Here is a 26,525-nt window from a genome sequence, read left to right on the forward strand (position 1 = left end):
GTAGCCTGTCTGTCAACAGCGGCAAACCCTAGGGACCCTGGAGGGGATGGACCAAAGACAGTGACCAAGCCATTTGTCTCATGCCATCCCTCTCCAGCCTTCCACAAACTTTGGGCAGGGACACCACTCCTACCCTCTGGCTAATAGCACTCCATGGACCCAACCTCCATGACTTGATCTCACGTCCCTTTAAACTCTGTTCTAGTTGTAGCCTTCACAGCCTCCTGCAGCAAGGAGTTCCACAGGTTGACTCTTTGCTTTGTGAATAACAACTTTCTGTTACTAGTTTGAAGTCTGCCACCCATTCCTTTCCTTTGGTGTCGTCTAGTCCTTCTATTATGGGAACTAATGAAGAACTTTTCTTGATGCACCCTCTCCACCCCACTCATGCTTTTATAGACCTCTATCCTATCCCCCCTCAGTCTCCTCTTTTCTAAACTGAAAAGTCCCAGTCTCTTTAGCCTCTCTTCATATGGGACCTGTTCCAAACCTCTGATCAGTTTAGTTGCCCTCTCCACCCTCTCTCTTCCCCTCTCCCACCTCCTTTTTCCAGTCTCCCCGAGTTTTGTTCAATAAAGAGAGATTCTATTTTTGACCAAACGTTTTCTTTATTTTGTATATCAGGAAGGGGGGCTAGGGAAGGGTAAGTGGAAGGAGGTGAGGGAGGAATGGGGTACGAGCCCCCGATGGGGAGGACTGGGCTGGCTCTGCGGGCTTCTGGGGGTGGAAGCTCTCCTGCAGCCCCCCAATTACGCCCTCTCCCCAGATGGCAGCCTGCAGCAAGTGCAGCCAGTCTGATGGCCGAGTGCTGTGATGTGCCCAGTGTGGGCACTCAGGGCACTCCAAGCCGGGACTACTTTGTAAGCCGGGCACCCCTGAGAACTGTCTGTCCGGGGTGGGGGTCGGGTCCCTTTAAGCACAGCCCTCGGCTAGCCTGAGGCAGCAGCTCCACGCTCTAAGTCCTCATCTGATGCCCTGCCGGCACTGCTTCCGGCCATCCTGAACCCCGGTTCAGGGTCCACTTAATGTGGACATGCTAGTTCGAATTAGCAAAACGCTAATTCGAACTAGTTTTTTAGTCTGGATGCATTAGTTCGAATTAGCTTAGTTCGAATTAACTAATTTGAACTAAGTTAGTTCGAATTAGCGCTGTAGTGTAGACATACCCTGAATGACTATTCGGCTATCCAATAAGCAAATCGGATAGTCGATATACTAGTCGACTAGTAACTCCCCCCACACACACTTTCTGCCTCTATAAGAAAGAGGCAGTTGGGGAGGGGAGGAAAGAAGAAGGGGATGCTTCAAAGTGGCAGCATCACATGGAGCCTGGGGCCAGACTCTGGGCTCCACATGGGGCTGCTGCTTTGAAATGCTGTGTGCAGTCCAGGACCAGCTGGGAGTCCCTGGCTATCCTGGCTACCCTGCATGTGGCATTTCAAAGTGGCAGTGCTGCATGGAGCCTGGGGTCAGCGGGGGACTGTTTGCAAATTGCATCGACTATTCAATTAGCCAATTCATTGAAATTTCACATTCCTACTTGAGGGGCAGTTAGGGAGGGGATCCCAAGCCGTATTATAAAATAAGAATACAGTGTTTCAGAATAAAATCAATATAATGGAAAAATAATTGGAAAAGAAGCAACTGTAGCACTTATAAAGGCTTTCAGTTTTAAAATTCACGAGAAGATAAATATCTCAAGAAGTTTTAATGCATAAACTTTTGGTGGGAGATAACTGTATTAAACAGGCCTGCACCTTTTTCCATTTTGAGTGAGTCATCCATTTTGTTTGTAGAACATTGCTGAGATGATGACCCTAATCCTCCCATTTATTTCTTGTCATTTTATTTCAGGGATACTATGATACCATGGATGCTGGGTACATGGATGAAAATGGCTACTTGTATGTCCTATCTCGAGTTGATGATGTGATCAATGTTGCAGGTCATAGAATTTCAGCAGGTGCAATTGAGGAGGTGAGCACAAACTTAACAACCATGAAAATGGGTACCAAGAAAGTTGGTATCACAGGGCATGCCTGCACATTGAGTGGGAGCCCATGGCGGTGAGTCTCAGAGCCCAAGTTGACAAACTCAGGCATGTGGTATTTAAATATCTGTGTAAATTCAGTGACTCATTGGTGGGCTTCAGAGGCCAAAGTCTGTCCCAAGTCACAACATTTATTTTTAGCACTGGAGCACGTGAGCCCAAATCTGTTGAGCTGGGCTCTAAGACTTGCTGCCACTGACTATGTAGATGTGTCTTCAGAGACTGAAAACCTCAGCAAAAATATATGCATATTTTCAGTTGTGAAGTTGTTAGTTTCTATTTCATTGGGTTTTTTTTAAATACCACACATTTCTAATTTCTCTATATTAAAAAATATTCCCTGCAGGATGATAGAGTGACATCATCACATCATATGCATCCTCATGTTGCCTCCTCCTCTGTCCCCAGCCCCTTGCAGTGGCCAGATTCAGCGCTGTCCCCTCCAGGCATGGACTGCTGCAGCTCAGGCTCCCTCTTCATGCCCCGGGGGACTGCGCCGCTGGGGAGGAGCTGACGAGGTTGGGCCCCCTCCATCATCAGAACATGAGCTCTCCCTCCCCCGGGCCATGCTGAATCCTCTCTCCCCTAGCCAGACACCTACCCCCAACCTGCTCCTGCTCCTCCCCCTCTCCTCTTCCCTGCTCTTGCACCCTCCCCTCAGTCAGCACCTACCCCCAGCCTGCTCCTGCACCCTCCCCTGCTCTTGCACCCTCCCCTGTGGCCAAACACCTACCCCCTGGGGGAGTGTTGGTGAGAGTAGTGAGCAGGGAATGCAGCCCCCTAGTATTAACAGTATTGGAATCTGTTTTAAAAGCAGTTTTACGGCAGATTTCCAAGAGCACCTAGTGTTGGCTTAAACTCCTCTTCCATTGGAAATCATTAGGGCTGTGTCCAGACTCAGGGTTTTTTTCGAAAAAACTTCACCTGCGTCTAGACTGCAGCCGCGTTCTTTCGAAATTAAATCGAAAGAATGCGGTTTTTCTTTCGACGGTGGTAAACCTAATTCCACGAGGAAGAATGCCTTCTTTCAAAAGTCCTCTTTCGAAAGAAGGCGTTCTTGAAAGCAAACAGGCTTTTTAGAAAGAGAGCATCCAGACTCACTGGGTGCTTTCTTTCGAAAAAGCGGCTTGCTTTTTCGAAATTCCGCGTGCAGTCTAGACGCTCTCTTTCGAAAGAGGCTTGCAGTCTAGACATAGCCTAGGAGTTTTATCATTGGCCCTAGTCACAGTAGAGTTAAGCCAACACTGAACTCTCTAAAAATTCCACCCTCATATCTTGTCTCACTAATGTAATATACATGTAACTCCAAAAGTTAAAACTAATCATTTTAAAAGTACCATTTGAGACTCATTTCCAGATCCACTGACTTGTCCAGATCTACTGTAATTGGCAGAAGATTGTGGATTTCCCTGAAGAACTTGAATGTTGAGGAAGCCATGCAGGGAGTACAAGAAAATCCTGCTTACTTGATATAAGGAATGTTGTACATTCTCTAGACTCTGATTTTAACAGCTGAATGAAAGGAGAACTAATTGTACAATATTTTGCTTTACAAAATATTTGTTTGGAGTATGTAAATTGGCCTGCATATTTTATTTAACATTTTGGTTTTAAAGAGTAGGAAATCTGGAAAAATGCCAGAGGACAGATTTTTGGACTATGGCTGCATAAACCTTGGGGTTGCACTAAAGCAGTGCATAAACCCAGTGGATCCACCTTTTTGAGTATTTGCATTATATAAGGGAGGATCTCTGTGTGGAATAAAATGATATTAGCAGCTCCGCTCCGTCATTTCATCCTCTGGGAGCATTAGGAAGGCATCCCTACTTCCTGGTACTTCCAAGATTCTAGACTGTCCTTTTGGGGCTATAAATAACCTGGCTTAAATTAGAGCTACTCTTAATATAACAGTGCTAAACTAGTTAGTATAGATTGGTTCAGAATTGGGAGAACATAAATGTCAATTAAAGTCACTTTCCCCTCCCAACTCACAATCCTGTAAAGAGCATGCCACTGGGTATGACCCGGAGGGTGGGTCTAGACTACAGGGCTTTTTCGAAAAAAGTGGCCTTTTTTCGAAAAAACTTCCCCTGCATCTAGACTGCTGCCGCGTTCTTTCGAAAGTAAATCAAAAGAACACGGCAGTTTTTTGACCATGGAAAACCTCATTTTACGAGGAGTAATGACTGTTTTCAAAAGTGCTCTTTTGAAAAAAGGCGCTATGTACTGCAAACTGTGCATTTTCGAAAGAGAGCATCCAGACTGCCTGGGTACTCTCTTTCAAAAAAGCGGCTTGCTTTTTTGAAAGTACTGATTGTAGTTTAGATGCTCTTTTTTGAAAGAGGCTTGCAGTCGATACATAGCCTTAGTGATTGGGCTGTCTAGATGGGGAGATCTAGATGGGGAGAATCTAATCACCTGCCTCACCTTTGATATGGACTTTGCATAAGGCAACTTATGTTACCATATAAGACTTATGCCTCAGGCCCTGGTATAGGAATCATGTCTAAACCAGGAGATGGTGTGGGATATGCAACAGCATAGCACTGCACGGATTATGGTAATGTAGGCAGCTTCCCAATGTTAAGTTATTCAAGGGACTACATTGGCCCCAATAGCAATCTAGGATTGGCAGGGCCCAAAAATGGCTTGAAGTGACAAAACACAAAATCTCACCGCTGGTCTTTTACTTCTTTATCACTAAACAAATTAATTATTCAGGCGTTGTTCCTTGTTTTTCAAACTGGATCTGAAGCTGATGAAATGGCTGGTGTTGTGAATTACCCAATGTTTAGTACTGTACTACTTTATTTCTGTGTGCCTTGTGCGCTTTCTTCTTTTCCTTAATTCCAGTCCTTTGTTTTTCCTCAGTCTTCTCCCCTACTGTTTTTTAATTTTGTTCCCTGAAAATAATATATACTTAATCACAAGAAAAGTCTTAGTTTTTCAAATCACCTTTTAAACAAAGCTAAGAGAGATTGTAAACTTTACAGAGCAAACTGCTATTTGAATGAGAAAACATTAACAACACCACAATTAACTCTTCAGTAAGATAAGTAAATACAGAATTAGGAGCTCTGTGAATCTTTCTTTAATTAAATGACAGTCATCTTGTTGAGCACGTGTATTTATATCCATTTCCATTATATGTAATTTAGCAAATTTTTGCTCAGCTTTTTTACTATAAATCTCAATTCCATCATGTTCCAATAAGAGTTGTTTATTTCACCACGGCTATCTAAAAGTATTATCAAGGTCTTGTGAAGCTATAGGAGTTGCCATTTATCCTCTCTCTCAATTAATAGTTACAATGTATTTGTGTTAATTTCAGCTTCCATCTTGTGCTCAGTGTGTGTCTCTCTCTCTTTCAGCTGGAATTGTTTGCCTTTTCTCTGAAGCAAGGATTAATGCAAAAGGGATTTAGCATGACTAGTCCCTTTCATGACTGGCTGCTGGCTGCTACTGCTGCTGCAGAAAACAGGAATGCATCCTGTTTCAGTAATTACCTTTCTCAAAATGCTGTGTCTTATTTTAATTTTTTTCTTGTTTCTTAATTTTATAGCTTTTCAGTTTTCTATACTTCTATTTTGCATGCTATTAAAAGTTTTATTTTATTTTATTTTATTTTTTAAAACGTTTCCACTAATTGTAAAGCTCTTACCTGGTCTTATGAATGTGGAACCCTTCACTCTTTTTCAAAATTATCTCTACAGTTTTTGAACTTCATGGGAGGTAACTTGTCCAAGGGCAGGTGTGAGGCTTGAAAGACTGCACTGGGAGCAATTGTTTTAGAAGGACTTAGTGCATAGGCAAAAAAAAATAGGGGGCTGAGGACTTAAGGAAGGGTAACTATTCACTTTGAACCTAACATTAGGTACTGGGACCATAATGTAAAGTTGAGTTACAACTGATTTTATATGGTTTTCCTGTGTTGTATCAGTGTGTCATGTTTCCCTGAGGTACACTGAATTTTGCATGATTATTTCTCTGCTTTAAATTTATTTTTATATCTCACTCCTAAGGAGTTAATTGATTGTGTATGTTCACTTTTCTATGTGGTTGTCTTCAGTTACAAGCTATGTTCCATTCTTTACCATTTACTTGTATTTTCCTTGACATATGCAAAAAGCACTATAGTCAATTAACACTGTAATTGAGTAGACAAAGGAATCTTCAGGGGGTGCTATTAAATGAGGAAATTCTTGAACCTGCAAAAGGAAATATAGACTACTCCAGCATTTCAGCAACCTGAAAGAGAACTGAACAACTGTATCAAGATCATCTTAGAGAGTTCAAGTATTTTTATTCACCTCTTCCACCATCTCTCTGTTTTCTTCCCTGGACCTGAAGAAGAGCAGTGTGTTACTCAAAAGCTTGTACCCTTTCACAATAAAAGTTGGTCCAATAAAAGATTATATATCACCTACCTTGTCACCATCATCTCTAGTAGTCATTGAAGCTAATGAAGACCACCCAATGAGAAAAAGAGCCACAGAAACTGGAACTTTTCATAAGGATTGTTCAGTGACATCTCTTCAAGTCAGGGTTGAAAACTATGATGCTAGCCAAATACAATAGGACAAAATTGCAGATTTTTTTTTGAATTTGAATTTAAATTTAAATTGATTTATTGCAGAAACCACTCTGAAAGCAGATTTAGACACTGCCTGTATAGGGGCTAGATCAGTGTCATGAGAAGGAACTCATCTTTATGTGCATCATAACTGCCTAAAGAAGTTAAAAATGCAGTGAAAGATTTTCCCATTCAGGAAAAGGATCTATTCAACCTGAAACAGAGGAACCATTACACTCAGATCACACCTCACATTTTAAGAGAAAGCAATATAAGTCATGTTTCTCTCCAAAGCAGAGATCTCAACCAATCTATTTTGTTTTATCCTTATTATCAGAAGCAGCAAGATCAGTTTAAAAAGACACAGAGATTCCAAAAGAGAAGACTGTCCTCTTTATTCTATACTCAACCATCTCATTCTCAGAAGCAATAATTTTGGATCTTCCGTGGAGATTATGGTGCTCGATTTTTGCTCCTTTCGGTGCCTGCCTTTCCCCTGCCTTCCCGCTCCCAAGAGAGCTTAGATTTCAATAACATTGCTCTTTTGGGTCTTATGGGTCTTCCAGAAAGCATACACCCTCCAGTTCCATACCATGCCATACTCCTCTACATATATATTCCTCATACTTTTTCAGGTACCAATTTCATGTGTCTCATGCATCAAGAAAAACTGTCACCACTGGAGTCAGTGAAAATGTTGCCGATTCCTTTAGATTAGGGAAAAGTATTTTATTCCAAATACTTACTTATACCAAAAAAGTATACTAGACCAGTTGTTCCACAGTAAATGTCAGGCTCCTCAACACTGTCATCACCAGTACAAAATTCTGCATGATGACTCTGACATCCATTGTACCTTCTCTATATCACAATGACTGATTTAGTCCACTTAGTTTTCAAGATACATGTTTTCATGTTGCAGTACATATTGTCCCTTGCACAAAGACATAGCTTTGTTTCTAAATACTAGGTGATCATTATTTATTCCAGATTCTTCCATTGAGACACTCAGCTGCAACTCAAGTGTTTACAAATGCCTACTGATAGTACTTGCCCATCTTCAGCACTGAGGGATTTATAGGGATTTGACTTACATCTTGACAGTTAATTAATCAGGGAAGATTAGCTCAACAGATCTCTCACTCAGTGAGATCGAATCTCTATTCTCAAATTTTGGGGTGCGTCTAGACAGCACCCTTATCTCGGAATAAGCTACACAATATGTGCTATGTAAATTATGTAGCTTATTTCAAAATAGCTTATTTTGAAATGTAATTTCGAAATAACGTGCTATATAGAGACATACCTTAACCCTCGTAGAACAAAGGTTACAGGGATGCCAGAGTAGCATGCCAGTTATTTCAAAATCTATTTTGAAATAACAGGTGCGCATAAAAGATATGGAATAGCTATTTCGGGATACCTTCAGTATCCCAAAATAGTTCAGCTGTCTAGACATACCCTTAGTTTTAAAGATCAGGCTCAGTCCAGTCCATTCATAGGCACACATACCTGTGTCAGGAGAAGTTCCAAAATTTATCTCACATGATTATTTTCAAGCTTGTTCTTATTCCCAATAATCCATAAGAAATTGTTTGGGTATGCTAGGCCAAATGTTCTCAAGCACTGATATTGTACTGTTTTCCAGACTGAGGGTGGGATCTTTAGAGCCCTGGATCAGATCAGTTTACCATCCAAACATCCACTAAATGAACAGATAGGTAACAACTCCTTAGAAGGGCTTTCTGCCCTTTCTTTGGTGGCTGGAACTGAGCAAGGACTCTTGAGAATGTCTTTCGCTCCAATATTTCCCATTCTGGTGTTAGTCATCAATGCATCCACAAAGGACTGGGGAGCTCTATTGGATAGAGGCCAGCTCCATGGGCTATGGATTCCTGTGAATTTTTCAGACCACATAAAAGTTAAAGAATAGAGCAACTGGCTTACCCTGCAGATAATTCCATCCCCAGTAAATAACCAAACAGTATGTAACTTATGAAAACGTAACTGATAAAGTTACAACAACAAAATATTGTATGGTACTGTGTGGTTGTGAAAATGACTTGAGGTTATTTAAAAACCATAACTCACTATATCTTTTCTGCACTCTCCTGTTCATATTATTGCAAATAACTTTATTCCATAAATAAAATGTATCTTAATGCTGGGCTAAATAGGACAAAATGTGCATATATAATCCTGCTGCCTTAAAGTATAGAATGATTTGGCATGCTATGTACATGTGTGCTGCAAAAATAGTGTCACTTGAATATAGAAACTAGGAAGCAAAGGGATGTTCAGTAGGTTTGTGTGGAGGTTTCACATGCTTTATGACATCTGTCTTGCAACTGAAGGCTTGTATTATTGGATTTAGACTACTGTGCATCACTAATGTGAGACTGAATTTTTGTTTCTTCAATAGGTTATTTCTTTAGGGAAGTGTTTGCTCATGCAAATGGGTTACCTTATGGCCTAGTTGCTTAAATACTTCATAACATTCACCATGTTAACTCATGGTGAATTTTGGGTTCATGTTTTGTACTATTTTATCAGCCAATAAGGAAAGCATTAATGGATATTATGACTGCTATAATTCCTACAGGGAGGATGTATTTAAGGTTTGGCCACTAACACCAATGGATTCAAAGTGTTTCCTAGGAGTGAAATCAAAGACGCCTGTGCTATTGTTTTTATAATCATTTTGGACACCCAAATCTCCAGTTATATATGAAGCGTGAAGCAGGGTGCCTCAGCAACTGTAGTCACAATATCTATTTTGGAAGCTGAAGTGTTCCTTGCCCAAGCAGATCTCATTTTACCTAGGTAAAGACTACATTATGAGAGAAAAGGGAGAGGGCTTTCAGAGATATCAGAAAGCTAATAGATGAGGGTCTGTGCTTTTAGATTCTTTCTGTTGCAATATTCACATGCAGGTTTGTACTAAGGATGTTAAATATCGTTTAAATCACTATTTGAATAGTTGATGCATTTTTGCATCGACTATTCAATTAGTTAACAGGGCAGTACTGCCCCTTTGAAACGCTGCCCCCTTCGAAATACTGACATGGCATTTCAAAGCAGCAGTGCCGCACAGAGCCTGGGACACCGGGCTCTGTGCGGTGCTGCTACTTTGAATTATCCCCCATCTTTCCCCCTCTTGCTGCCTTTATCTGATGGAGGCAGCAAGGTGGGAGGAAGCAACTAGTTGACTATCTGATAAGCATTTGCTTATCGGATAGTTGACTAGTCCTTAACATACCTACTTTGTACTCACTTGCAAATTCTTACTGCACGCCATATTGTTGCTCCGTGCAGGCTTTTGAGGCAAGAGTTTTGCCTTCATACGTGTTTGTACCATACCTACTACATTTGCCAACAGTCTTCAGCCCATCTAAAGGTCCCTAAAGATGGTAGACTATTTTTTTTCTGACTGTGATCCACCAATGAGATGTCTTCTCCTTAATTTCAGTCTCTTTTTTTCTTCTTTAAGAGGTCAACGGTGAAAAATGGAGATTACACAGGCTATGGTTAAGAAAATTCTCTAAGTAGGAGATGTGACTAGAAGGGAAGGAGATACATTTTGTATAAGTTAATTAGCTAATTCAACCTGGCAGACAAATGTGAAGCAGTAATAATTTGTGGGTTTATTGCTGCTGGTTTGGACTAGCAGAAAGTAACATTTCAGATAAATGACTTGCTAACGTACTGCTCAGTTTGTGTTTCATTATAGAATTGTTTTAACTCTCTAGTTGTGGTTTAAGAGGTGCTTAGTTCCAAGTCCCTGCTTTCCATATAGTTGGAAAGATTACAGATAGGTCACATGTCTGAACTGTGATAGAGCAGACATTCAAGTAATATACCAGTGATTACTTGTTCTTTCCTTCCTGCGTACTTGTGTGAAACATTGATCATAATATTATATTAACATGATGTTTTCTGGCAAAGATATTGTGGAATGAGTTAAAATGTGACTGTCATTTTAACATTGATGTAAGGATTCTTTGGTATTACCTCTTCAACTCTATATTGTGTTAAATAGGGATTGTTTTTATTTCCATCCAAATACTAGATTGTTTATGCTACTTATATCTTAATTACAGTACAATATATACTCAGCTGTTTGAATTTGTTTTGTTTTTCTCCCTCAGGCTATTCTTTCCCATGGAGCTGTGGTTGATTGTGCAGTTGTTGGCCAAGAGGATGCCTTAAAAGGTCTTGTCCCATTAGCACTATGTATATTAAGAAATGGTGAGCGCTCACTACTTGTTCATAGACTCGTGTCTTCTGCCACTAAGATTTGTATAATGCCGTAAAGTAGTTACAGCATCTGAAATTCCTCACCAGGTATTAAAATAGAGGAGGAGAAAGTTTTGGAAGAAATTGTTAAGCGTGTTCGAGAAAGCATTGGCCCAGTGGCAGCTTTTCGAAAGGCAGTGTTTGTGAAACAGATTCCAAAGACACGTTCTGGCAAAATACCACGTTCTGCTCTTTCTGCTCTTGTCAATGGCAAACCATATCAGGTAAGCTATAAATGTTCTTTATTATAACAAAGGATGCTAGCACCTCTTCAGAAGATACTTTATCTTTTTGATTCTTTAAAATATTTTGCTTTGTTCAGTATCTAACATTGTGATGCAATTTTATTTTTCTGCGGTATATTTTGTCTTCAAAAGGTTTACAAATGCTTTTTTTCTTGATTATTTTAGAAAAATAAGTATTAGAGGATTTATTGAAACAGTTTCGCCTTTAGTATGTATGATATCTGGTAATTCTCTATCATATTTATATATGTTTTTCCTCAGATAACTCCAACCATTGAAGATCCTGGCATGTTTAAACACATAGAAGAAGTTCTGAAGAAAAAAAAATAATGACTTTTATGCATCATTTAGTGTCTTATTATTAAAAGCCTCATAATGTCTGGACTATATGAAGAAATACTATATTTGGCAAAAAAAAGTAACAGTCTGAAGTAACCTGGTGCAAATTTTATGTTGGAGCTTCCTCTATCATATCATCCTGGATAACGAAATATTTTGGCTTTGTCTACACTGGCAGCTTCTTGTGCAAGAACTGTTTTGCGGAAGAGTTCTTGTGCAAAAAATCTTCCACAAGAGCACATCTATACTGGCATGTGCTTTTGTGCAAGAGATGTGCATTTCCACAGGAGCATCCATGGCAGTGTGGACACTCTTTTGTGCAAGAAAGCTCTGATGGCCATTTTAACCATAAGGGCTTCTTGCGTAAGAAATTCATGTTTCCAGTCTACACTGCCCTCTTGTGGAAGAGCTCTTGCACAAGAGGGCTTATTCCTCGGGGGGGGGGGGGGGAATAACTCTTCCGGAAGAAGCCCTGTTTTACAGCGCTATACTGTAGATTTACTTGCGCAAGAACGCTTGTGCAGTGTAGACAACAGGCAAGTTTTTACGCAAGAACACCTGTTCTTGCGCAAGAAGTTGCCAGTGTAGACATAGCCTTTTCAGTTTGGTAGTGTTTGTAATTTGTAATATACTGGAGGTTTAATCAGGTAAGAAGTAGGTACTTACAGTAGAGAGTTTTGACAGAGCCCTGTGAGGAGGGTTCAGTGATATGCAGAGTTCAAGACCAGAAGGGACCATTAAACCATATAGAGTGATTACCTATGTAACACAGGTTCTTAGTTGCACCCAGTAATGCCTGCATTGAACACAGTAACTTTTTTGCATGAAGCATAACTTGCTGCATATCTATCCAGTCTTGATTAGATGATTTGGAGAATCCATCTCTTCTCTTGATAGTTTGTTCCAGTGATTAATCAACCTCATTGTTAAAAATACGTGCCCCTCATTTCTAGTCTCATTTATCTAGCTTCAGCATTGAGTTATTGGTTCCGGATATGGCTTTTTTATGTAGATAAGAGGCCTTTAGTACCCAGTACTTTCTCCCTGTGAAGGTCTGTGTAATCAAGTCACTTTGCAACCTTTTTATGGTAAAATAAACAGATTGAGCTCTTTAAGTCTCACTATATGACATTTTCTCCAGCCTTTAAATCAATTTTGTGTCATTTTAATGTGCGCTTCCCTAATTTTCAGCATCTTTTTAAAATGTGAAAACCAGAATTGTATGAATTATATCAGTGTCAATTACACTAATTCTGCATAAAGAAATAAAATCATCTGCCTGCTCCCATTTATATAGCCATAGATACAAAGATTGCATTAGCACTTTTAGCCACAGCATCTAGCACACTGGGAGCTCATGATGAATTGCTCTACTATGACCTCTAAAACCTTTCCAGGATACAGACTTCCATTCTGTAGGCATGACCTACCTTCCTTGTTCTTAGAGTATAACTATGCATTTGGCTATATTCAGATACACTTTATTTGCAGGGGTCCCAGTTACCAAATGATCCAGATTACGCTGCAAGACTGCCCAGGCACATTGTATTCCTAATGATTTTAATATTTCCTTTCTGCTCATTGATGAAAAGGTTGAATTGCTTTGCCTCTATTATTGCTCGCAGTGGATTCCCGGTAGAAATAGCCCCATTTGATAATAATTCCCCATTGACAATTACTTTTTGAGAAATGTCAGTTAGCCAGTTCTCAGTCAATTTAATTTATGCTTTGTTGATATCATATACTTCTAATTGTTTTAATCAGAATATTGTGATTTAATCAAAATCACTATAAATGTCTGTATTACATTTATGCTGTTACTTTTGTCAACCAAGCTTGTAAGCTTTCCAAACATTAAATCAGGTTTATTTGACAAGACCTATTTTCATAAAACTGCACTGTCTGGCATTAATTATAATGTTAGTCTTCAATTCTTTATCTATTGAATCCTGTTTCAGCTTTTCTTTTAGTTTGCTCAGTACCGATTTCTGGCTAACAGGCCTATATTTACTCTAGGGATGTTAAGTAACTGTTAATAAGCGAATTGAACAGTCAATGGAATGTCCATCGACTATGCAAATGGTTGATAAGAGGTCTAGCTCCACAGACCACTGTGGCTCTGCTTTTTAAATGTCATAAAAGCTGCCATTTCCCCCTAGCAGAGGCTCCTGCTCCCCCCGCTTTGCTGCCTCTTGTACAGAGGCAGCAAGGGGGAAGTGAGTAGTCGAGTTGTGGCTTAACTATCTGCTAAGTCTAGGCTTATCAGATAGTCTAATATTTGACTTGTTGCTTACATCCCTAATTTACTCATGTCATCTCACTTGTCCTTTTTGCATATTGGCACATGATTATCATTTCTTCATGCTTCTGGAAAGTTCAAGAAAAGTTATCCAGGTTTATTGAATTTAAAATGTTTCTCACTAGACATATGTTACTTAACATCCACTTTTGTTGCTATGAACTGGACAATAAAAGTGCACAATCTTGCTTAAATTCAAATATATAACACAACTATTCATTGAACACCTCTGCCTTTTCTACATCATTAACAGTTTTACCCATCTTCACCTAGTAATGAGCCTAGACTGTAGCTAGGATTTCTTTCATTTCTAGTCTACTTTAAAAACTCCTTTATATTGACCTTAGCCCTAGTGGCCATAGATTTCCCTCTCATGTCTTTAGCTTCTTATCCATTTTCCACACTTCAAATATTTGTATCAATTGCTCTTTATTTCTCCCTTTTTCCATTTGTTGTATGTTGATATTTTTTATTCCTAATTGCGGTCTTCACTTTTCCACTGAGCCAGTAGGCATTTGCCTGATGATTTGTCTGTACTTTTCAGTTATGTCATAAATAGAGGGTAAAGGAGGAAGAAAAGACAAAGACTAAATTAGGACTGTATATCTTTAAAAAATATATTTATAGCTCATGAAAAAGTTATGGGCTTGATGCAGAAATTACTGGATGAGGTTCTATAATTTATGTTGCACAGGAAGTGATGGTAGATACTCATAACAATCCCATCCATCCTTAAAATCTCTGAAAATCTGATTATGGCTGGCTATCAATTTATCTTTAATGTTAAATCATATTAAAAAACAAATAAGATACAGAAGCTTGACTTAATGATGGATCATCTGCTTACCTTTGGAATTTTCTGGCCTGCTACAGGGTGTGTCACTCTTAAGATAATGAAAGGGATAACCAGATTCTCTGTATGTGTGTGTTCCACTGCTGAGCTAATCACGTTTTAGGTTTGTAGTGAGACATGTGAACAGCAGCAGCTACTAAATAGCAAGATGACTGCTGGCTAACTGATGACAAACAAGAGAGCCCTTTCTTGCAAGGTGCTGAATATTCCAGAGAGCTGTTGGAGAATCATTATGCCACTATGTAGTCACTGCATAATACAGCTGCTAAGCACGTACAGGATGGTGCCTGTGTGTTTTAGTGTGTTTGTTTCATGTGTTAGCTTTTAATGCATAATGAAATTAATAGTCTGTTACTTATAAATAAATATACACAAAATTCATACAGCAGATTTTAAAAATCTTCTTCAAAACAAGGAAGATAGCAGTATGATGAAAGACTCATTTCCTGAAGCCATGCTAAGGGAGAATCCTTTAGTGAAGCTGGTTGGTTCACAAATGTCCAGTTATTTTCCAGATCTGGCCATAGCTAAGGATATACAGTAAATTTCCGATAATCTGGAACCTATGGGACCTAGGTGATGCCAGATTATCAGATATGCCGGAGTATCAGGAGGTACTATAAGCTGGTTATGTATATACTGTGTATAAAGTGTTCTTAACCCTTTTTATTGTACATACTGTATACAGTATACTGTAATGTTTTAGTGGTTAGGAGTCCTGTGGCACCTTATAGACTAACTGAAGTGTTGGCGCATAAGCTTTCGTGGGCAAAGACCCACTTCATCAGGTGCCACAGGACTCCTCGCCGCTTTTGCAGATTCAGACTAACACGGCTACCCCTCTGATACTTGTAATGTTTTAGTTTTTTTAACCCTTTTTTACCATTTTCGCTCAGTTCAGCTGCTGCTGCTGTTACCTTGTGATTCATTTTTTGCCGACGCTCACTCACTAGGCTCTTGCCATTTTGATGCCGGACTATCAGGAGTGCTGGACTATTGGATGCCGGACTATTGGAGTTTTACTGTATTTTGTTTTAAAGAATATCTATAGGGACTAATAAACCTACAACTTATTTTTTTGTTTTGGGTAGTATCACCTCAAAAAAAGAAAACAGTCAGAGGGATAGCCATCAGCAAATGAGTAAAGCTAGGGAGCTGTAGAACTGCTGACACAATACAGGAACCAGAATAAAAAGCAGGCTGACCATAATGGTGGGGAGCCTGCCATACATGAAAAGATGACTCCCATTGCAATGCTTTCTTGAGCCATTTCCCCCCCCCCCCCCACCTGCAAACTGTTCACAGTGCATGGGGGGCTCTGGCTTTGCAGAACAGTTCACAGGACTCGAGCCATAGCTGCTTAACTGAAAAATATTCCAGAAAGGCTACGTTTACACTGGCATGATTTTTCGAAAATGCTTTTAACGGAAAAGTTTTCCGTTAAAAGCATTTTCGGAAAAGCGAATCTAGATTGGCAGGATGCTTTTCGGCAAAAGCACTTTTTGCGGAAAAGCATCCGTGGCCAATCTAGACGCGGTTTTCCACAAAAAAGCCCTGATCATTTTCGCGATTGGGGCTTTTTTGCGGAAAACAGTACTGTGCTGTCTACACTGGCCCTTTTGCGCAAAAGTCTTTCAGAAAAAGACTTTTGCCTGAATGGGAGCAGCATAGTATTTCCAGAAAAGCACTGACAATCTTACATGAGATCGTCAGTGCTTTTCCGGAAATTCAAGCGGCCAGTGTAGACAGCTGGCAAGTTTTTCCGGAAAAGCGGCTGATTTTCTGGAAAAACTGGCCAGTCTAGACACAGCCAAAATGTTTGCCTTCCACTGAAACCCTTCAACCAAAGCAATGAAAGAGTAAGACTAGGTAGTACCAAATACAATGAAACAAACCACTACATTATTGACCAGAATGAATAGTCACATAATAATTGAGTCCAAAATTAATTTTATGCTTTACCAAGCACTTATATAATAAATCATCCATTCTGCACTCCAGTTCATGTAATAGCCACCACTTAGACAGTGTCCAGCAGCAGGGCTAGGCACTGATTAGTATCTCAAAACAAGGGTTGAGGGAGACTCATGAGTGAAAATTTAAATCCTGTGCAAAGGACCTATCCACCATATGAGACACTTGGGAAATTAAGGCTTTACTGAAGTTAATAGGATTACTCAAATGAACAAAGTTACCTAAGTTTGGCTATAAAAATCTAAATTATTCACCCTGACACAACATATCTGGCAGCTATAAATGTAAACCAAGAACTTCATTCTCCACTGCCTTGCACCTTGAAGTGTTGTTTAGCTCAGTGTGGAAAATGATACCAAATATTTTTGTGAAGATGAACAAGTCAGTACAGCAAACTATTTATGCTTTATTCAGACAAGAATTACTCCATGAGGCATTCGTTTGGATCTAGGTATCTTATCCTGTGGACTATATAGTTGTATACTAGTTGCTTTCCTAACTAATAAAAACTTGCCAGCTGTCTACACTGGCCGCTTGAATTTGCGCAAGAACACTTGACGATCTACTGTAAGATTGTCAGTGTTCTTGCGCAAATACTATGATGCTCCCGCTCAGGGATAAGCCCTCGTGCGCAAATGCTTTTGCGCAAGAGGGCCAGTGTAGACAGGTAAAAATTGTTTTGTGCAAGAAAGCCCCCAAAATCTGTGTCTAGATTAGCATGGACGCTTTTCCGCAAAAAGTGCTTTTGCACAAAAGCATCCGTGCCAATCTAGACTCTCTTTTCCACAAATGCTTTTCACGGAAAAACTTTTCCGTGAAAAGAATTTGCAGAAAATCATGCCAGTATAGACACAGCCTGAATGTTTAAAATTGATTTATATTATTTTGGGGTTAAGATTTTTCTTTTGTAAAGGATATCATAAAGATGTCTATGAAAAGGTATAGTAATTAATTATAGGGAGGAAGCTGCCATGGGCTAAAGGCACTAGCCTAGGCTTTCAGAGACTTGCACCATGACCTCGGAAGGCCAGAAGCTCACTCTGCTCCGTTCTAGGGATGTTAAGTAGCAATGAAGTTGCTAGTCGAATAGTTGATGGAATTTCCATCAACTACTCGACTAGTTGATAAGCACTTCCACATTTAAAATGTGCATGTCGAAGTTGGAACACTGCATGGAGAGTCAGTGGGAAGTCCTGCTGACTCAAGCCTCCACACAGGTGCTTCCGCTTTGAAATGCACGAGAGCCCCCAGTGGGAACTCTTGTACATTTCAAAGTTGGCACACCACATGCAGCCAGGGTGAACTAGGGAGTCCCCAGCTGATCCTGGGCTCCATGTGGTACTGCCGCTTTGGATCTTGATGCCGGGCTCCCCGTGGTGTTCAAAGCAGCAGTGCCAAATGGAGCAGCTGACCCCGGGCTCCCTGTGGCACTGCTGCTTTTAAGTACCCGCCTCTTCTCCCTCCTCCCCTCCCCCGCAGCCTCTATCTGATAGAGGCAGCAACGGGGTTGGGGAGGAGGATGAGACAGGAGTGACTAGTCGACTATCCTGTCAACTAGTCCTTTACATCCCTATTTGTTTCCATGCTACCGAAATAGGGTAATGCAACATGTTTGTCAGAATTTGTCTGTTGTATCTAACTTGTACTTTTTTAATCAAAATTGTCTCTTAACAATTGTATGTATGTACAGCACTTAGGAAGTCTACAAAGATGATTTCATTCTTCTAGTACTTGAAAAGCTTGTTTTATTAAATGGGACTTAATGGCTCCAGAAAACGATTAAGGGCTTTTTTATGATTTGCTGGATTGTTTGTTAGGTCAAATATTGTTTACGTTTCTACCTTCCAAAAATCATTATCTAGATTTGCAATGGCTTATGGGACTACAGCTGTAGGTTATAATGCTGTATTGAAAAGAGTATACATGACAGAAACCTCTATTAGAGTTGGTATATCTGCAAATGGAATGGTCCCTTTAAATAAAATTTCTTCAATTTGGCTGTAGTCCAGATAGCCCATGTTTGAGATGTGTTATAAATGCAACCACTTTTAGTGGTGCAGTATTATAGAGATAAATAAGAGATCAAAGATGCCAAATTTGAATCAGCAGTAGAAATTACAACTTTTAAAATGTTTCTGGGTTTTTACTAGTGATACAAAAAGCAAAAATAACCGTGACCATGAAGTTATGGTTTCAGACTATATTTGTATGCAATTGTTTGCTGGTCCACGAAATGCACAACCTTGCATGTCATACAGCTCTGTGATGGACCTTTGTGTGTATGTATGTGGGGGGGGGGGGTACTGTCCTTGCCCAAGCAAAATTTACTTTCTTGCATAGCATGGCTGCTGGCTAAGAAGAGTTTAAGTACCCCGAAAATGAGAGAGCAGTGATTTGTAAAAACACGTGAATAGACTTGAGCAAAACTTTGAAAGTTGCTAGAAGTTCAGCTGTAGTATTTTAGCTGTGTGCTAAAAGTATAAAATGACATTGTGATCCATGGCCATCTTAGGTTACCTGAGATAAAGGTGTCAAAATCTAAATCCTAGGTAAGGTACATACATATTTGTGAACTTTACCAGCATGCTAGCCAAAGAACACCCTAAAACTCTGGACACTTGGTCAGATAGCTGAGAATGGGTTTGAATTGCAGCTATGGTGGCCAGTTTTATTTTTTCCTAATTGTTAAGACGATAACTAATCAGTGAGGGAAAATAATTAGCCACAGGCTCTGGGTCAGAACTGTTCACATCTAGCTTTAAGACTTGGTGGGTTTTTTTTCCTCCTCTGAACTTCCAGAAGAGATTGTATTATAGGGCCAGACTTTGTTCTGGAAGTATGTAACTTCTATTTCAGGTCACAGGGATTTGCTGATTCTCCCTCTCTGTATCCCTCATTCCCCTATGTGTTGCTCCTGGTTTGGGTTGAGACCATATGAACTTTGCAACCAAACAAGGAATACTGTACTGACCTGGAACATAATGAAGGGTTTGCTCAAAACATACAAGAATCACTGAAAATTTTGTAGTTTGCACTGTTTTTACTTATTTACATTTTTCACTAAAATAGTCAAAAGAGGGGAAACATTAACATGAAAGCAAGTTAAGCTTGAAGAATTTAAAGTAATGCCTTTACTCAAACTGTAAAGACAACAAAGATATTCCTCTCCATGGAAATCTTTAGTAAAAGGCGAAAGATTTATACGATCTGAAGAGAAACCAGAGTATAGTAGTGATAGAAATGTAGCCGTGTTAGTCTGGTGTAGCTGAAACAAAATACAGGACTATGTAGCACTTTAAAGACTAACAAGATGGTTTATTAGATGATGAGCTTTCGTGGGCCAGACCCACTTCCTCAGATCAAATAGTGGAAGAAAATAGTCACAACCATATATACCAAAGGATACAATTTAAAAAAATGAACACACATGAAAAATGAACACAAATCACATGTGATTTGTCCTTTTCATATGTGTTCATTTTTTTTAATTGTATCCTTTGGTATATATGGTTGTGACTATTTTCTTCCACTATTTGATCTGAGGAAGTGGGTCTGGCCCACGAAAGCTCATCATCTAATAAACCATCTTGTTAGTCTTTAAAGTGCTACATAGTCCTGTATTTTGTTTCAGAGTATAGTATAAATTCACCATATCCTATAAATAAGCAAGTTCAGTGCTCCCTCTAGTGGCTTACTCAACATTAAGCTCATGTGTCTCTGCCTGGGAAAATTTTCTTATGCTTTGAGACATGCTGGTTATCCAAACTTTTTTCATACTATCATATACCCAGCGTTATAGAATATTAAACACAAATAGCACTGAATATTTTTATTGACAATGGGGGAGAAAAATCTGTCACCATTTGATTGACTGAAATCTGTCAAATGAGAATAGACAATAAAACAAATGTTTAGGTACGTGCAAACATTGCAGATAAAAATGCTAAAAGAAATAACTAAAAGACAGATCTTGAAGTAATATCAAGCAGCAGAAAAATAGCAAATAGGTCAATGACATTAATAAATAGGTCTTACTTTGAAACTTCCCATATAAACAAAGAATAAACAACACTAACACCACCAAATAAAGCCACAGCAGGTAATAATTGCTCTTCTAAACTTTTATACACTATATATGACCATTCTGTCTTTCAGTTATTTCCTCTGATAAAACTGACTTCCAAGAAGTCTCAGCAAGGCCATCTTGGCTAAAGGCATAACGTTAGACAGGAGTCTGTCTAATGCCCTGTTACAATGAAGAAATAGTGGGGTTTCGCTTTTTAAAAAAAATTCTTTTTAATAGGAAACTTGAACATCACATTCTTTGCAATGTTCAGCTTTTTATATCCCTTGCTGGCTGGCATCTGAAGATCTTGGAACAAAAAAGGTGGCTCCTGGTAAAGCAAGGTTCTTCTTGGTCCACAGATAACACAGGAGAATGTTTTGTTTTATTTTAATACATTATTTTTCAGTAATTGCTTTTGACTCTTGTAAAACAGTTTTGTTGGTTTTTGTTTCTAAAAGGAGAGCAAGCCATCACAGTGCTTTTCTATAGGTATTACAGGTATCTGGTGTTTCTGCTTGACTTTATATGTCCATTTTGGCTCCAATTCCAGCTTAAATCTTCTTATAATATATTATCAGAGGCAGGTGTTCAGCTTTTAAATATTGACAGATTTTTAAGTAGGAACGGGTTGAAGCTTCTAACTGCTAAACATATTAATTTGACTGTTACAATCCAAAAACTGTAAAAATGGTGGAATGGAAAGATACAAACAGCATTGCTGACACTATATTGTCAAGTGCTTGCACTGAGACCCCATGTACCATAGATTTTATTTTTAAAAAAATCATATTTATATCCATTTACATACACATTTTAAAAGAAATACATACACAGTAAATACGTAGATGGCTAGTATATTACAAGAAAACAGATGAACAATGTAAAAAGGAATAGCTTCATTGGATAAAACCACTGGTTGTGCACTACTGCCAAATTTTATGACAGAGATGCATGGGGTGTTTTGTTTTTAAAATGATTTAGGTATTTTATTACTCTTGTATTAAACTAACCTATAATTTAATACATGAAAAGAACATCACATTTTTAGCTTGATAAAACTTTGTGTTCTCTTCCCTATTACCCTGTTCTTCAAGAGACCTTTACTGCTCCTTTTTCCTAAAATAGTGGTAGTGCACTTCAGGTAAAGTAGAAGAAAGAGAGGACATCTAAAAGATAAAAATAAAAACAAATAATTAGCAAGATTCTTGATTATATCCTTTTTGCCCAAATTTGCTTTACAGTGAGACCAGGGACATATCATAATGCTTCAAACTGTATTTCAGGTGTTGTTACTTCAGTTTGAGAGACTGAATTTGTAAGTTTTACATCTCTTTCTGTGAATGTGAATGGAATGTATTTGAGATAATAGAATTTATCTGGAAATCTTCACATTGTTTAATCATTGACCAGCATGTAACAAATATTATAATAAGTTATAGATTTAGCCACATGAGACTTTTCAATATAAAAAAAGTTACACAGACTTCAAATATTTACACTGCATACACTAATTTTATGCCCTCCAGCCTGCAGAGAGCCAAGGACAGACAGCATTAATGCTCTACCTACTTGTGTCAGGAACCAAAGGAGCAAAACCTGTTAGTTATATAGAGTTTTCGTCCATCCACGGCAGAGCCTACAGTTTTTACTTCCTTGTGCCTGGAAGCTTAAAGCCTGTACATTAGTACTCCTTCCCCTAATTCAAGTTCTTTTTTTCCTCTTTCGAGACCAAGGAGAAAAATATTCTGAGGATTCAGAACTGCAGATTATTTGAGAAGCAATCAAAACAGAGGGAGAGACAGTCCACTCTTTCGAAGTTTGATGATTGCTCTGTGGTAAGAGAACCAGAAAACCCATCACTACACATTCATTTCATGGGGGTCTCAGGTACCCTCTGCTTGACGGTTCGGTGGTGGTGCATGCTCTGAGACCCTCTATCATACAAGCAACCCATTTCCTGTCCCAGGTCAGAAGGGACAAGTATGTATGTTTAATTTATTACTATTTCTTCATGTGGCTAAGCTTTGGGAAGAGGCTGTTGTTCATCTTTGGATCTTTGGCTAACAAATAGGGAACTAGGTAATCAGTTTTCAACCAGGGGTATGCATACTCTGAGGTATTCAAGCAGATGCATCCACTTCTCTAGATATTTGCCTAGTTTTTCAACAGGCAACATAAAAAGTACTACTGAAGTCAGTTCAATCTAAAATTCATACTCACAATGACCCTGTTTGTACTGCTCTATACTATACATTGAAATATAAGCAGGGTTCCCTCTAAGCTGTGCGGCACCAAAGCTTCACAGATGATTAATCAGCCCCATCCAGTCAGTGGCTCAGGGCTCCATGCGTGGCGCTGACTGATTGGGCAGGGCTGATTAATCACCTGTGAAGCTGTACTGCCCTACAGCTTACAATATATATATTCTAATCCATTTATTTTATAATATATGGTAAAAATGAGAAAGTAAGCAATTTTTCAGTAATAGCATGCTCTGAAACTTTTGCATGTTTCTGTCTTTTATAAGCAAACAATTTTGAAGTCAAGTGTAACTTGGGAGTAAACAAAACAAATCAGACTCCTGATACAGGATACAGTAGAATCCTAGGTCCATGCTTTACTGTGATTTCCTTTGCTCTATTTTTTTATCCCTATCAATCTAGGATACCAGTGCTTTGTTTATGCCGAGACAGTTGTTTCTAGTTCATATCCATCCTTTTGCGACTCACCTGCTCCCTCAAATTTTACAAACCTCCTATTACATCTTATTGTGAACCTTCTCCTTTGGAAAGGGTACATTTCTACTGAGAGAGAAAACTTTGTGACTGAGGATAATACCCTAGTAAAGTCCAATATCCATAGGTAATTAAGCAAGTGTTGCAACTCTGCTTTGAATGGTCTTAGGCACCAGAGTAATAAAGGTATTTGTCTCCTGAGAAAGGCAAGCCATACTGAACTTTCTTCCCAATCTTAACCTATCCAAGTTTATTCTTTGGCCTTTTGGAGCCTGAGAATCTGATTCCCAGGCATCACTTTCATCTTCAGTTGCTGACATCTTTCCTTGTATCCAAATGGCACTGATCTCCTTCCCTTGAGGAGACTCTTCAGGAAGTTTGGGTTAGTATAATTTTCTTCACACGCTGCTTGCACTTTCCCTTCTATCCTTTCTGAACCAACTATATATCAATCACCGTAGATACGATTAGCTTGGATTGGAGTACTCTGCTGATTCAGCACAACTGTAGATGTCACCCCTTTTATATAGACTAATTAACCTTAGAAGACAAATGTATGACTGAAGGGCAAAGAGTACAAAGCAACAGACTCATCACTTTTGTTTTATATAACTTGTTTGTATCTGTAGTTATCACATTTGTTTTTCTATACATTTTTATTATGATAATTTTCTATCCCCCTTGAAATTTTTACAGTTGCCTATAAAATATTCAATGAGACAATCTGAATCATAATTGTAACATATTCCCTCTATAAAAAGTGGACTGGAAATTAATAATATTTTAGTCATTCACATGTTAGGGGTTAGCAAAAGTATTTGAAAATAAATTGATGGTTTTTATTGGAAAGGTGATTTGTGTATTGGTTTAATGCCACTGGCCAGTCTTTTACAATTAAATGTTTATTACATCACTCATAAATAAAATAGAAGTAATATTCCTGTAAAGCATATTAAGCTTATTTTATACCATGCTGTAAATGTACTTTTGTTTAAATTACAGTAAAACACTGTAGAGCGCCAGTAATTTTTTGCTGCTGCTTTTTAATTTTTAGCTTTTGGATTCTCGGGCAATAAGGATTGTTCATAAGAACAAAAGAATGGCCATACTGGGTCAGACCAAAGGTCCATCTAGGCCAGTATCCTGTCTGTCCACAGTGGCCAATGCCAGATGCCCCAGAGGGAGTGAACAGAACAGGTAATCATCATGTGATCCCTCTCCAAAACGAGGCTAAGGACACCATTCGTATCCATCCTAGATAATAGTCATTGATGGACCTCACCTCCAAGAATTTAACTGGGTTAAAAAAAAACTAGCTAAACTCCTAATCTTCACAAAATCCTCTGGCAAGGAATTCCACGGGTTGATTGTGCGCTGCATGAAGAAAAACTTCCTTTTGTTTGTTTTAAACCTGCTACCTATTAATTTCATTAGGTGATCTCTAGTTCTTATATTATAGGAACAAGTAAATAACTTTTTCTTATTCACTTTTTCCACACCAGTCATGTTTTTATAGACTTTATCATATTTCCTCTTAGTCTCCTCTTTTCTAACCTCAAAAGTCCAAGTCTTTTAAATTTCTCTTCATATGAGACCCATTTCAAACTCCAGATCATTTTTGTTGCCTTTCTCTGAACCTTTTCCAATCCAAGATATCTTTTTTGAGATTAGGTGACCATATCTGCATGCAGTATTCAAGATGTGGGCATTCCATGGTTTTATATAGAGGCAATAAGATATTCTTTGTCTTATTCACTATCCCTTTTTTAATGATTCCTAAAGTTCTGTTTGTTTTTTTGACTGCTACTGCACATTGCAAATAGTTCTCTGAAAACATCCACTCGATGACTCCAAGATCTCTCTCTTGAGTAGTTATAACTAAAACAGTCCCCATCATTTTGTATGTATAGCTGGAATTTTTTTCCAATGTGCATTACTTTACATTTATCAACATTAAATGTCATTTGTCATTTGCCATAATACCCTTAGAGCCCTAACCAGGATTATTCTATCTACAACTAACGATCCACAAACCTGGAAATCCTGGATACCCCATCATCTCGGGCATTGGCACTCTCACTGAAGTACTGTCTGGATATGTGGACTCTCTACTCAGCCACCAGTACTCTCAGCTATCTCCGTGACACCACTGATTCCCTGAGAAAACTACAGTGCATCTTCCAGAAAACACCATCCTAGCTACCATGGATGTAGAGGCTCTCTACACAAACATTCCACACATAGATGGAATACCAACTGTCAGGAACAGTATTCCTGATGATGCCACAGCACAACTGGTGGCTGAGGTCTGTGACTTTATCCTCACACACAACTATTTCAGATTCAGTGACAATATATACCTCCAAACCAGTGGCACTGGTATGGGCACCCGCATGGCCCCACAATATGCCAACATTTTTATGGTTGACCTGGAACAACGCTTCCTCAGCTCTCGTCCACTAACTCCCCTTCTCTACCTATGCTACATTGATGACATCTTCATCATCTGGACCCATGGGAAGGAGACTCTGGAAGAATTCCACCATGATTTCAACAGCTTCCACCCCACCATCAACCTCAGGCCGGGCCAGTCTATACAAGAGATCCACTTCCTGGACAGCACGGTGCCAATAAGTGACAGTCACATAAACACCACCATATGCTGGAAACCTATCGACTGCTATGCCTACCTTCATGCCTCCAGCTTCCATCCTGAACACACTACACGATCTATTGTCTACAGCCAAGCACTAACGTACAACCGCATCTGCTCCAACCCTCAAACAGAGACCAACACCTACAAGATCTTCACCGAGCATTCTTGAAACTATGATACTGCACAAGGAAGTGAGGAAATAGATTAACAGAGCCAGACATGTACCCAGAAGCCTCCTACTACAAGACCAGCCCAAGAAAGAAACCAACAGAACACCACTGGCCATCACCTACAGTCTTCAGCTAAAACCTCTCCAGCGCATCATTAGTGATCTATAACCCATCCTGGACAATGATCCCTCACTTTCACAGGCCTTGGGAGGCAGGCCAGACCTTGCTCACAGACAACCCACCAACCTGAAGCAAATTCTCACCATCAA

At 39.2% G+C, this 26,525-nt stretch overlaps 2 protein-coding genes and 1 non-coding gene across 11 annotated transcripts in view; 1 reads left to right on the forward strand and 2 right to left on the reverse strand.

Annotated features, from left to right (window-relative positions):
* Positions 1-15,694, forward strand: part of ACSS3 (acyl-CoA synthetase short chain family member 3) — a 127,005-nt gene extending 111,311 nt beyond the window's left edge. For all 3 annotated transcript variants that reach the window (XM_006118478.5, XM_025182327.3, XM_025182328.3), the window contains 4 exons: positions 1,855-1,977; positions 10,772-10,871; positions 10,968-11,143; positions 11,426-15,694. In XM_006118478.5, the coding sequence (XP_006118540.3) occupies positions 1,855-1,977; positions 10,772-10,871; positions 10,968-11,143; positions 11,426-11,494 (468 nt within the window). In that variant the 3' untranslated portion in view covers positions 11,495-15,694. The remainder of the gene's footprint in view (positions 1-1,854; positions 1,978-10,771; positions 10,872-10,967; positions 11,144-11,425) is intronic.
* Positions 15,695-19,740: 4,046 nt separating this feature from the next.
* On the reverse strand, positions 19,741-19,856 carry LOC112545049 (U5 spliceosomal RNA). Its single transcript, XR_003088441.2, has one exon. It is a non-coding gene; the product is annotated as a U5 spliceosomal RNA (small nuclear RNA).
* A 1,590-nt stretch (positions 19,857-21,446) lies between these two features.
* Positions 21,447-26,525, reverse strand: part of PPFIA2 (PPFI scaffold protein A2) — a 601,388-nt gene continuing 596,309 nt past the window's right edge. For all 7 annotated transcript variants that reach the window (XM_075932507.2, XM_089780129.1, XM_089780128.1 and 4 more), the window contains one exon: positions 21,447-21,861. In XM_075932507.2, the coding sequence (XP_075788622.1) occupies positions 21,833-21,861 (29 nt within the window). In that variant the 3' untranslated portion in view covers positions 21,447-21,832. The remainder of the gene's footprint in view (positions 21,862-26,525) is intronic.

Source organism: Pelodiscus sinensis, chromosome 1, assembly GCF_052426305.1.
Source record: "Pelodiscus sinensis isolate ZL-2025 chromosome 1, ASM5242630v1, whole genome shotgun sequence".
Lineage (NCBI taxonomy): Eukaryota > Metazoa > Chordata > Testudines > Trionychidae > Pelodiscus > Pelodiscus sinensis.